At 38.9% G+C, this 12,299-nt stretch overlaps 1 protein-coding gene across 2 annotated transcripts in view; it reads right to left on the bottom strand.

Annotated features, from left to right (window-relative positions):
- WASHC5 (WASH complex subunit 5) overlaps positions 1-12,299 on the bottom strand; it is a 34,890-nt gene that overhangs the window by 5,920 nt on the left and 16,671 nt on the right. For both annotated transcript variants that reach the window (XM_074943859.1, XM_074943858.1), the window contains 11 exons: positions 11,704-11,870; positions 10,947-11,022; positions 9,825-9,935; positions 9,592-9,732; positions 7,353-7,433; positions 6,324-6,425; positions 5,440-5,619; positions 4,572-4,696; positions 2,885-3,047; positions 1,930-2,032; positions 1,767-1,846 (listed from right to left, as the gene is read on the bottom strand). In XM_074943859.1, coding sequence (XP_074799960.1) covers positions 1,767-1,846; positions 1,930-2,032; positions 2,885-3,047; positions 4,572-4,696; positions 5,440-5,619; positions 6,324-6,425; positions 7,353-7,433; positions 9,592-9,732; positions 9,825-9,935; positions 10,947-11,022; positions 11,704-11,870 — 1,329 coding nt within the window. The remainder of the gene's footprint in view (positions 1-1,766; positions 1,847-1,929; positions 2,033-2,884; positions 3,048-4,571; positions 4,697-5,439; positions 5,620-6,323; positions 6,426-7,352; positions 7,434-9,591; positions 9,733-9,824; positions 9,936-10,946; positions 11,023-11,703; positions 11,871-12,299) is intronic.

Here is a 12,299-nt window from a genome sequence, read left to right as displayed (position 1 = left end):
GTACACTAGCAAAACACCCCCAGACATATAAAAGTCAGCAAGACAGGGAAAAGAGGTGTTTGTTAGAGTTTAGCGGGTCAAACATAAAAACTTTTGGATACCATCAAGAGATCCCTGGACAGAGCTACAACAAACCGCAAGCATAAGCACTTGAAAACTGTCGAATGCGTCACCATTGTGATGAAAGCAGCTCTGAGAGATCCTGCTTTATGCCTGAAGCTGAAGAAGTTATTTTAAGCCAGAAAGTGTTATTGCTCAAGTTGGTATTTGGCCCAGACACCAGGGCTGAGTACCCCTCCCCTTGCAGAAAATGCCATGGGATCACTAATGACCGCAAGCGGCCAAGGTATAGGTTTTGCCTTTCAGAAACACAGCACCTCTAGCAATGCAGCTAAGTGATTTGGAAATACTAACAAAGAAAAGATTCACCAGCACCACTTTAGGCAGCACCTTGGGATTTCCTTAGAGAACTCCCATCCCATTACTGACTTGGCTCAGTCCTGCTTAACGTGTAATACACTACAGGATCACTGGAAGAGGCAGAACAATTACCGATTCTACTTTTCTAAAATAATTACATTAAAATATGTAACTGTGACAGTCTGTACCCCTATGTTCACCCCTTTTACAAGACTATGATAAATATTGCACAAAGTATGTCTTATTTGAAAACTCATAATTTGCTGATCATTATTGTCCTGGTATAATATGTGCGGCAACACCACATGTAAAGTTATAAGATTCCCCTGTATGGTATTACCAAGACTTGTTCCAAGTCTGGAGGGAGCAGCCACAAACCAGTTCCCCAAAGACAAAGGTTAGCCAATGCATCAGCCAGGTGTCAACAAAATCAAATTGACCATTGCCTGGTTAAGTGGCCATTTTTTGGCAGGAAAGAGGATGTGGGTGAAAATCTACATCTTGACAAAAAGTCAGCTGAGGGTTCCCGTCCACACAGACTTTCTGTCTCCTGAACTTCAGCTGGAGATGATTCTCAAAGAAGAGAAAAAGCTATAAGAAAGAGGAGCAGATGCCCCAAATGATTCCTCCCTTTCTCTCTACTCATGGCATCAACAACACTTGAAGAACAAAGGAAGCAGCACTGGACTGGGGGAGGGATCCTGACTGAAAGGAATTCAGCCAGTAAGAATACTGAAATGTGGTGAATTTTGCTTTGAATTCACTTACCTTGTTAAGTTAGGGATTAGTCGTGTTTTACTTTTATTTTCATGTAACCAATTCTGATTTTTATGCCTCCTTACTTGTAATCACTTAAAATCTATCTTTTGTACTTAATAAGCTTGGTTTTATTGTTTTATCTAAACCAGCGTGCTTGGGATTGAAGAGTTTGAGAAACTCCATTTGGGATAAGAGGATTTGTGCATATAATTTTCTATTAATAAAATGATGGACTTTATATGAACTTGTATTGTATCAAGGAGAGAGCTAGGCAATACAAAATTATGGGGAATGTCTGGGACTGGGAATTTGCTGGTGTTGCTCTGCTATGTAATGCATGAGTGGCTGGTTATAGCACTCAAAGTATAACTGGGAGTAACTTACGTACCGGAGGCTGTGTGTGAGTAGACCAGGAGTAGTAATCTCACAGTGAAACAGTGTAAAAAGCACCCCAGGTTGGAGAACTGAGGCGGGACAGCTGTTCATCAATCCAGATTGTACCCTGGGTAATGTCCCAATAACAAATACCACAATTCCTGAAGTGCACTGTGCTCAGCAGTGGAAAAAAAAAGTTATAACAAATGTACCTTCATTATGGCATCAAGATATACAGCCCAGATCTTCTGAGTTTTGGCAACTGCTGCAGAATAAATTTTGCTAGAATTTGCTGCAACAAAGAAACGTCGAGTAAGTACATTCAGAAATCCTATAACAACTAGCTTTCCAGAAGCCTGCATCTGAGGCACTTACCTACAATTCCTTTGAGAGGGCTGACCACATTCATAAGAGATCTTAATGCTTCCTGTACAGTTCTGTCTCTTTGTATATTTTTCTGAAACATACTGAGGAAATTCTAAAAACAAATGAGCAGATATTACATACACACAAAATATGCTTTATCTTAGTAGCACAATATAGGGATTATAGCAATGAGATCAACATTTTTTAACAGCAATTTTGTTGTTATAGGGAGAGTAGGGTAGGAAAATTCTCCCGGACACAAGGCTAAAGAATATCATGGTTAATCTTTCTACTTCACTGGTATTAGGACACCAACCTGCTGCTCCCATTAGTGAATAATTCTTGAGGAACCAACCTTTTGCTTACCTTATTTAGCTTTTGAAGAAGTTCCCATTTCACTTATGCATTAAAATGTTTCATTCATTTTTTGCCAGACCATAGTATTAATTTAAGCTGCTTTGGAGTTATTTGAATAAAGGACTTGATTTCAAGTATGGATGTCGTCAGAAAAAGATTATGTAGAATTGACACCTTACTTATTTAGTAAAAACAATATACCATTCAGCTAAGCACAAAGAATCCAATTTTTTGAAGGAAAAAAAAAAAAAAGAAAAAAAAACAGAGGTTGACCCAAGGTCAACATTAAATTATACCAGGACACCAAAACGATACCCCTCTAGTACTTACTCCCCACACGTCACACATTTAACCTGTAAACTACTGTAACAGCACTTAAACCAAAGCAACAGCTCTGACATTTCGTCCATCTGATATCTAGGATTTTATCTTTGTGAAGAATACCTGTTTGGATTCAAATGTGTTTGACACAAAAACTCTTCTTATAAAAGGCTGGCAAGCGTGATCAAACATTACAGTATTGGTTTTTAAGTGGCAAATGGCCACTAAAACAAATTACTGAGCACTAAGACAGAATGTTCCTTAAAAATGGAAGCTCAAACGTTACCTGCAGCTCCTTCACAATCATGAAACAGAGCAGTCTGTCTAGACCATTCAGACCGAAAGTGCCTAAAGTGTCTTGAATCTCTGAGAAGAGGCGACTGTTAGTTACTTCCTGATGAGTTTTCATATCATACCATGTGTTCATTTGGTCAATGTAACAAGTGACTCTAAAGAAAAATTCAGAAACAAAACAACTTTTTTAGAAGTGCTAGGTGCAGTTTCTAAGAGGCCCTTGTGCCCCAGAATCTCTTGGTGCCAATTAGCAGAGGGCACATAAGTGCATAAGGGTTACATGGATCCCTTGGGTCTGGTATCTATATACTAGTTCACTAAACTATGTCATGTAAGGTTTCTAATGAAAGCCTGCAACACACTGATCCTCAATTGTTGTGAAATGTATGTATGGATGATAGATAAGGAGTTGTGTGTGTATACACACACACAGAAAATTATGTTGTTAAGGTCTGTGGCTTGGGGCTAATCACCAAAAGGTGAGAAACAGGTTTCTTTCATGTACACGATGTTTCTCCATTGTCTGTCTACATGTAATTGAGTATCATATACTTTACAATGAATTCCTATTTACAGTCTGAGCAAAATGCCAAGCACATGACTGCAGAATTTCCAGGGGATATCCTAAAGAGGAAAACAGAAGAAGCTGGGGTTATCCGTTTGTAAGTGCCGACACTGGATTTTTCGACTATAACTGCAGAGACAGAGATAAACTCTGCAGCTTTGCACTGAGGAGGTAAGAGGACAGAGTGCTTGTCTCATGAATGGAAGATCACAGCGAAGTCTGGCTGTCAATATGCTGGAAGGATTTAGGGTGAGCTTTTGCTCTATATGACATGACAGTGTCTTGTTAGTTAAGTTTAGTCTCTAGTATGCGTGTTATGATTTTATTTTACATGTAATCGTCTGTTTCCAATATTTCTGCTCACTAACATTTGAATCTCTGTTCTTGGTTAAATAAACATACACTTAATTTCTCTACAAACAAATCTAAGGGCTGTGTGTCAAACAGAGCTGTGTTCTACGGTGGAACTGGTAAACTATGCTGTACTCTTCCTTTGGAAACAGGATCTGGTAATTCTGTGAGTGTCCAGTGGAACAGCGGCTAGGCACTCCAGGGAGATGCTAAGAAGAATCAGGGGTTGGAGTGTGCATACCGTTAACCTGTACAGAGAGAGCAGGGCCTGCGGAGGCCGTGCTCATGTTGCCAGAGGCTGATAGAGCTGGGGAACTGACCCAAAACAGGCATAAACAAGGCTTCCTCATGCTAAGAACAGGTGGTAGTGAGGTGACTCACAACCCTGGGTACCCCAGGAAGTGCTACAGACCTAGGTAACAAGTTAAGTTACTCAGAGAGACATTAGACATGAACTGGCCATAGGTACCAGACGATCTCTGGGCACTCTCTCCGATGCCAAATCCTGCCACCCTTACTGGGTCCGTGTCATCTGTTTTTGTTTTTTTTTCGGTAACACTTTAAAGCATTGTTCCTGGGCTAATCTTAAAAGTACAGGATAGATTTGGGAAAGTTCTTTCTTCTGAATATTTAAACAGCAGAGACCACCACCAAGGAAAATATATACCGATTACAAGGGAGCAAATACGTCAGCATTACAAAAAGGGGATTCAAATAATGCAGTGCATGAACTATAATGCAGTTTGAGACATATGGTACTCACTTCGGGTCTGTGATCCTCAGTATTTCTCTGCAAAGTCGACCAATAAATGTTATAGATTCATCCACTGGTGTGAATTTGGGTATTGGAATATGGGTGGACTGGTATATACTTTGCCAGTCTTGAATCTGAAAAACACATTTTAGAATAATTTTTCAATTCTATCCTTGGTCCCTTTCAATTTGGCTTCAGAGAATTATTTTGCTTTTCTTGAAAAACAACAGTGAACAGGAATCTGTACAAGAGAGATCAAAGAGAAGTGGTAAGGAAGAATGGGGCTAACATGAATAAGGACAAGTAACACTAGAAGATTATATCTTCTGCTTTTATACAGAGTATGCATTTGCCCTCTTGCTAACTATGGTCACAACTGGGGGTCTTGGCAGCTCTCCAGATTTTGTCATGATGATCAGGTAGCAGCCGTATCCAGTGCAGCCTATCTATTCTTCTAGGATATGGGGGTTAAATAAGGGCTAGGCTCATTTGGTTTATTTTCTGTTACATTTCAGTTAATATTTCTTGTTTTTTCGGGCAGGGTGTAGGGAGGAGAGGAAGGGTTATTCTTGATTTTATTGTTTTATAACTGTATTTTAAAATAGTCTCAAACTATAAGATCTTTGGGGAAGTGACCATTATTTTGCTTCGTGTGTGTACAGTGCTTTGCATAGTGGTGTCCGGATCTCTGAACAAGCCAAAAAAGCACCAATTTTTTTTCCTTCTGCGTGTCCAGCATAAGAAGTTGATAATCAATCTCAATTTTGTCTGGATGGAGCGTGCATAATTAATTACACATTCACTCATGTGGCATGAACGTCCAAATTTAAAGACATTTATGAACTGTAACAATCTTGATCAACCAGCATCACTGTACCTTTGTTCTTAGGAAGTTATTGCACTCCTGTTCCACGTTATAGTTGATAATGCGGGACACTTCTTCTTGCCAAATCTTTAAACCATAAATGTTGACATAATCCTGGATGTACTCAAAAGATCGATGGAATCCGTCCATGGTAGCTGCCATGTCTTTCAGTTTTGGCATCAGTTCACTTGGCTGTAGAAAAGGAGATCAATTAAAGAATCCTGAAGATGCAGGATACAAAAGGAATGGATAATGACTTGTTTTTAAATGTTACAGTGGAAAACAACCTAACAAAAGTTCAAAATGTGGTCTATTTAGGCTTTCATACCGTGCCAATCTAAAGGGCATATGGGCACCAGAAGTGAACTGTTTTAAGAAACTTATCAAAGGTTAGTTGAAAATTCAATTTATTAACACAATCATAATATGAACTGAAATGTTCACAACTTCCAAGAGTCATGTCCAGATTACTAAATCTCCCTTTCCAGGAACAATTGAGTGCTTCACCACCACCTAAAGCAGCGCAGGGAACTGTTTTTCTTAGATAGACCCTTTATGTGGGCTGAGTTATATTATCAGCAGTTGCAGGAAAACAAAGAACTCTGAACTCTGGGTTGGTAGGTAAGTGAAGAAAGGAATTTAAAACAAATTTGTTGCACAACTTATATCTACTCTTACAGATTCCCTTAATGATGTATGATTTCAGTTAGCTGTATTTCAATTTCACATTAAACTTCTTAAAGATAATATGAAATGCTTTAAGATATTCATTACCTACAATACACAAACCTATGTGTACAAAGCTAGAAGCTATTTGAAAAGGTCCAGTACAGCAAGTTCCACTCAAGTTCACATACAGAAAGAAAGTAACAAAACCAACTCTACTTGTACAGCACCTTGGCTCTAGGGTTAAAGGTGAGTCCCCTGTGAAGAGCCAGAGCTACTCGTTTGACTAGCTCCTTCCTTATTCCATCCTCTAACAACTGCTTTGGATCCACCTGGGTAAAAAGAAACACAAGATTCCTCAGAAAGTCAGAAAAAAGGATTTACTAAACATACAAGTATTTAATCTAAGAAACAAATTACTTTTAAATGATCATGGCATGAAGTGTGGCAGCAAGCGAGCTTATCAAACACTGGTGAACTGTGTATTATGCGCCTCCTCTAAAGGCTGGTCCACAAGAGAATAACTTCTAATACTTCGAGCTAATAGAGTTACTTCTTTAAATCAAGGGGTTTATGCTCAACCTCCTAACTTTAAACACTGTTGATGACCTTTGGGAAGGGGATGTTATACATGCGGCACAGCAGAGCACACGTAAGAAGTTTCTATTGTCTCGACACTGCTGGCAGTAGACTTGTTCTTTATGTAGGAAGAATGGATCCCACTCAGATGAAGAAACTGTTCTTTAAAAAGGCTTTACAGCAAGGGTTCTCAAACTAGGGGTCAGGTCTCCTCAGGGGGTCACAAGGTTATTACACAGGAGGTCGCGAGCTGTCAACCTCCATCCCAAACCCTGTTTTGCCGCCAGCATTTATAATGGTGTTAAATATATAAAAAAGTGTTCTTAATTTATAAGGGGGGGGGGGGTCGCACTCAGAGGCTTGCTATGTGAAAGGGGTCACCAGTAAAAAAGTTTGAGAGCCACTGCTTTACAATAAGATTAAATGTAGAATAAATGCACCAAATACTAAAGCCCTTGGCAAGTCTGTGCTCAGTTGGAGTTGTGGGCATTCAGCACCTCTAAAACTTAGGCCATTTATTTAGGTGTCCAACTTTAGGCACTCAGGTTTGAAAACTTTGGTCAAACTATTTCCTGTTTCTCTTTGTTTTTGCCTTGTAAGCTTGTTTGAGTGCTGATTTTTGAGAATGTTATGGTTAAGTGCTAAATGCTTTCAAAGAGTTACATCCACTGTGACATTACCTTGATGATACCAACCAAAGTAGTTTTCATCATAAGGATACCTTCGGTGAAAATTGAAATAGCATGGGTTAGCTTGGCAACCTTTAATGAGAAGAAAGGAAACTAATAATTAAAATGTAACAATAGTTCAGGTACAATCACTGCAAAATGAAATAACTAATCAAATCAATTCTTGTTAAGTGCGAATTTCCTATTTTACAGCAAAGTCATTGTCGCACTTTTTAATAGATGTGATTTACATCAAAATGGATTAGTTTTTCCTTTCATGTAAATTCAGGTGGGTCTTTTACGAGCAAACCAAGAAACAAAGGTGTTTCTTAGAGGCTTAATAACTATCAGGGAGATTTTCAAAAGGCACGAATGACAGGTAGATGCCTTGCTCTGTCTAGGTACACAATTCAAAGTTATGTAAAATGGACGCAATTGTTTGGGAGTCAAAATGGTGACACTGCTTTAAATAAACTGTTTTTAAAATGTCATTTCACAGTAGTGACTGTTGCCAGCAACAGGCCCAATCCAGCAGTCCTTATTCAGACAACACTCCTGTTGACTTAATAGAATTTAGTGATTTTGGTCAACGGTACAATTTTTACATTTCTAGTGCACTACTATTAATAATCAGATAGAGAGTATGCATGTGCTTAGCACTGCATGATCAAGTAAGGCAGACTTTTTCCTGAAAGAGCTTAGAAGCTAGTTGAGACAACAGGGTTGTGAAGAAGTCATTACTGAAGGCTTTGCGGAAGAAGAGCATTTTGAGGAGGGATGGGAAGGAAGAGGAATTACTACTTGAAAAAACAAAACCAAAACAAAACAAAACCTCCTCTATCTTAAGGTTTAAAGATGGTGACTAAACCCAGTATGCCAATCTGAATTTCAGCTTAATGTGAATGCACCAGACGTTTGTATAAGTTACATGAAAATAATGCAGATTTCAGATGTCAGGGTAGACCTTGACTGAAAGCATCAATCAGATGCAATGACTATGTGAGAGATTTATACTTTAGGCCACATGCTGTCGTGTTGCACATGGAGCTCCTGCTGAGGTCAGTGAGAGTTTTGGTAAAAACTGCAGGAAGGACACAGTAAAAAGAACAGAAGTACTTGTGGCACCTTAGAGACTAAACAAATTTATTTGAGCATAAGCTTTCGTGGGCTATAGCCCACTTCATCGGATGCATAGAATGGAACATATAGTAAGAATATACACACACACCATGAAAAGGTGGAGTAAGAGGCTAATTAATTAAGATGAGCTATTATCAGCAGGAGAAATATTTTTTTCTCCTGCTGCTAATAGCTCATCTTAATTAGCTAGCCTCTTACTCCACCTTTTCATGGGGGGGTGTGTGTGTGTGTGTGTGTGTGTGTGTGTGTGTGTGTGTGTTCTTACTATATGTTCCATTCTATGCATCCGATGAAGTGGGCTGTAGCCCACGAAAGCTTATGCTCAAATAAATTTGTTAGTCTCTAAGGTGCCACAAGTACTCCTGTTCTTTTTGCGGATACAGACTAACATGGCTGCTACTCTGAAGGACACAGTGTATATTACAGTGCTTATCTATAGTTATATTTTAAAGGAAGTGATTTTAGTGTTTGTGAAAGTTGCCAAACTGTCGGCAGTGGAGAATTACGTCCTCTATCCACAGAACAGCTTCGATCCAAATAGCAACACAAGTTTCTCTATGTCACATCGTCCACATGCCTCAATCTTGACTTCACATCTGAGGGCCAGAGGGTAGCTTAGTCCTGATGGCCCATTCAGTCCTTAACCTCTCTGTTGTGACCAGTGGTGATGGGTTTTTTCATGCTGGTGACTCCTATTAACTGAAAACTGAGAGACAAAGTGGGTGAGGTAATATCTTTTACTAGACCAACTTCTGTTTGTGGAAGGGACAAGCTTTTGAGCTCCACAGAGCTCTTCCTCAGGTCTGGAAAAATTAACCTGAGTGTCTGAGGTGTTTTAAACCACCACAGTTTAATTTATTCCCCTCTTCTACAGAGATCCATACTTTTAACCTTTCTATTATGAGTTTTCAGTAGAACAAAAATGACTAGTTAGTTGCCAGGAAATCTGGGATTCACTCATTCCAACACTAGTCAACTTAAATTCTTACTCAGTGGACAAGTCCAGCTCTAGTGGGAACAGGTGACTTCAATAGAGTTGCATTTACTTACACCAGGGCTAAGTTTAGCTGCTATAAATTGTACTTTTCAGTATTCTGAAGTTTAACTGCACCTCATATCGTGGTCCAAGCTGAGCATAATCTCGTAGTTTGTCTTTGTCGAGCCGAGTAGGTACTTCGATAATATCATGAGTCTGAAGTTTTATAATTTTGAGAAGGGAAGTAAACATGCTTTCTGGAATGATCTGCAGAACCTTCACAGAAGAAAACGACACAGACTCAATGGATAATTCTTAAGTATTAGCAAAAGCAATTCAGGAATGAAACAATTACAACAAATGCATACCTTTCTTACATAGGAAACCAACTCGCCAGAGTAATACTGTGATACACTGAGAAGGTCAGGGCTGTTTGCTTGATTAATACGAAGCAGTGGCAAGTCAAGAGCAGATGCAAGCTAGAAATAAAATTTATAAAAAACTTTAACTGCCTCATTTTGAGATTCTGTTACCAAATATACAATTTAAAAATCTCTAATTCCTCATGAGCCTCTAAAATCCAGAATTCAAGCTGTCATTCTCCTGCTAAAGAGCAATGATACACCAACATCATTTTCTCCTGCTAAAATATCTTTTAAGAAAAAACACTTTTGAAGCTGATGACCCTACATTCATTTGTTCTTGTTTTGGTGGTTTGCAGATCACAGACAGAATAAAGCATTTTATTTTCTTATGGTCTCGTCCTCCTGCCCCATGTATTCATTTTCCTCAATCAAGAACATTTCCCATTCTTAATACTGTGGTGAAAAGGTATCCTTCTAAACTGATGTCAGATCTGCCTTATGGCAGGTTAAGTGCATCGGCAACATTGCTGCCATCATACATTCAGCCTCCTCTAGTTCCTGCACAGAGAGCCACATCTGTGTTCACTAAAAACACCAATGTCTCCAGCTAATGTTACTAGATAACTGGACTAATTGTTAGGGATTCAGTGTGGCTTAGAAGGTAGAGCACTGGACTTCACCTCAGAAGACCAGGGTTCTATTCCTGGGTGTGCCACTGGCCTGTTGGGTGACCGAGGGCAAGTCATTTCATTTCTGTGGGGCAAGTCATTTCATTTTTTCTCCACCTGCAAAATGGGAATATGAGACTGACCCCATTTTGAAATCTACTGATGAAAGTACTAGGTATTTATTAATATGAATAATTAATTATTACTATGCCTGGGTGTATTCCATATATAAAATTATGCCCAACCTGTATTTAAAAAAAATTTGAGTCATTTTATTAATCTATGAAAAGTAACAGTAATCGGAACTATTCACATCTAAACATGTATGGTCATGTATGAGAGGTCATGTATACAGATAAACGCTAAGGTCTAATTAACAGATGAGTTATACATGGAATCATATTGTTGGTATATCTTCAATGATAAAGTAGGAGTCATTCATTTCATTCACGCTTACCTTTAGGAAAGTAGCTCTGAGTTTAGTTACCATTGATGGGCTGGCTCTTATGCTTTCCTGCATGATAGATGTGAAGCTGAAAAAAAAAGTTAAAATATCAGGTTCATCATCTCAGACTATTTCTCTCTTGTACCACAGCCTGATGCAGAAACTGCACATGGAGTCAGTGGAGTTACACCACGAATGAACTTGGCCAACAGAGATGCCTTTTGGGGCAACAGTTCAGTCAATGTAAGGTAAGTGGTGCAACAAGATAAGAGTGTCAGACACTCAGTAACACCCAGTGCAGCGATGCGCCACTTATACTCTTGTGACAATGGTTTGTCCATTTGTTTTTGGTCAAAGCAAAACAACCCGGGGAAAAATCTGGATCCCTGTTATCTGGAAACCACTTAACAGGCTAAACCTTGGTCCATTTTAATCTTCAAGGCTGTTATAATTGGGTTAAGAATAGATAGCAAAATTGTAGCATCATGTAACCCTCTCCTAGAAACAAGCCCAACAAGGGCCCATAATTCTCATTCAAGGCAACGGGAGTTGACTGCTCAGCACCTCATAAAATGGGCCCTAGGCATTGCTACTTAGAACAAGTTGCAAGAGTTAACAGCATTTGCAAGTTGTGTGTGAAGTTAGGAACTTACATGCATACAATTTCTCTTGAATGGAAGAGGACATACTTCAAGAATGATAAATGGGATGAAATTAAATAAAAGGAACACAAGATTGAATTAAAAACAAACAAACCCTGGTAACATACCTGTCAATTAACTGCCAAGCATAAGAAAGATCACCAACTATCTGCATGGTGATCAAGACCTCTTCTTTAATGTTGATTGTTCGGATCATCTGATGGAGAAACTTGCGGGTATCAGCAAGAAACTGACAAACTTGCAGATTAGATTCCAGCTGGTGAAATTCTTGGACCTGTGTTAAAACAAAGTCTCCATTCGTCTTTTTTCTTTCCTCCTCAGACGATTTGACAAAAAAGATTCACTAAGTTTACAATATTTTTCTTGCTAAAACAAACACAACATTGATCAAAACCCTCTCTTACTTTGGAATGTCACCAAGGAAGCAGTTTCATTTAACAAGTGCCTAAATACCTTGGAAGTACTCTGAGACACCATGCTGAAGTGTCTTTTACTTCCTGAAAAAATGGGTAAAGGTGTTTGTTCTTGTGTCCTGGCCAAATTCTACTATGGATATTTCTCTTTTGCCTCCTAAATTTCCCCATGCAGTTTCAAGTGGATTTTCACATCCTTTCCTAAACTGATGTGTAGCACTACCAAGTACTGTTTAACATTAGTTTTATTTTGTCTCAAAGGCTACTGAACTTAATGGGAAGAAAATTGA

Source organism: Natator depressus, chromosome 2 (assembly GCF_965152275.1).
Source record: "Natator depressus isolate rNatDep1 chromosome 2, rNatDep2.hap1, whole genome shotgun sequence".
Taxonomy (NCBI): domain Eukaryota; kingdom Metazoa; phylum Chordata; order Testudines; family Cheloniidae; genus Natator; species Natator depressus.
The sequence above is the reverse complement of the archived record's forward strand: the minus strand, read 5'-3'. Positions and strand labels throughout refer to the sequence as shown.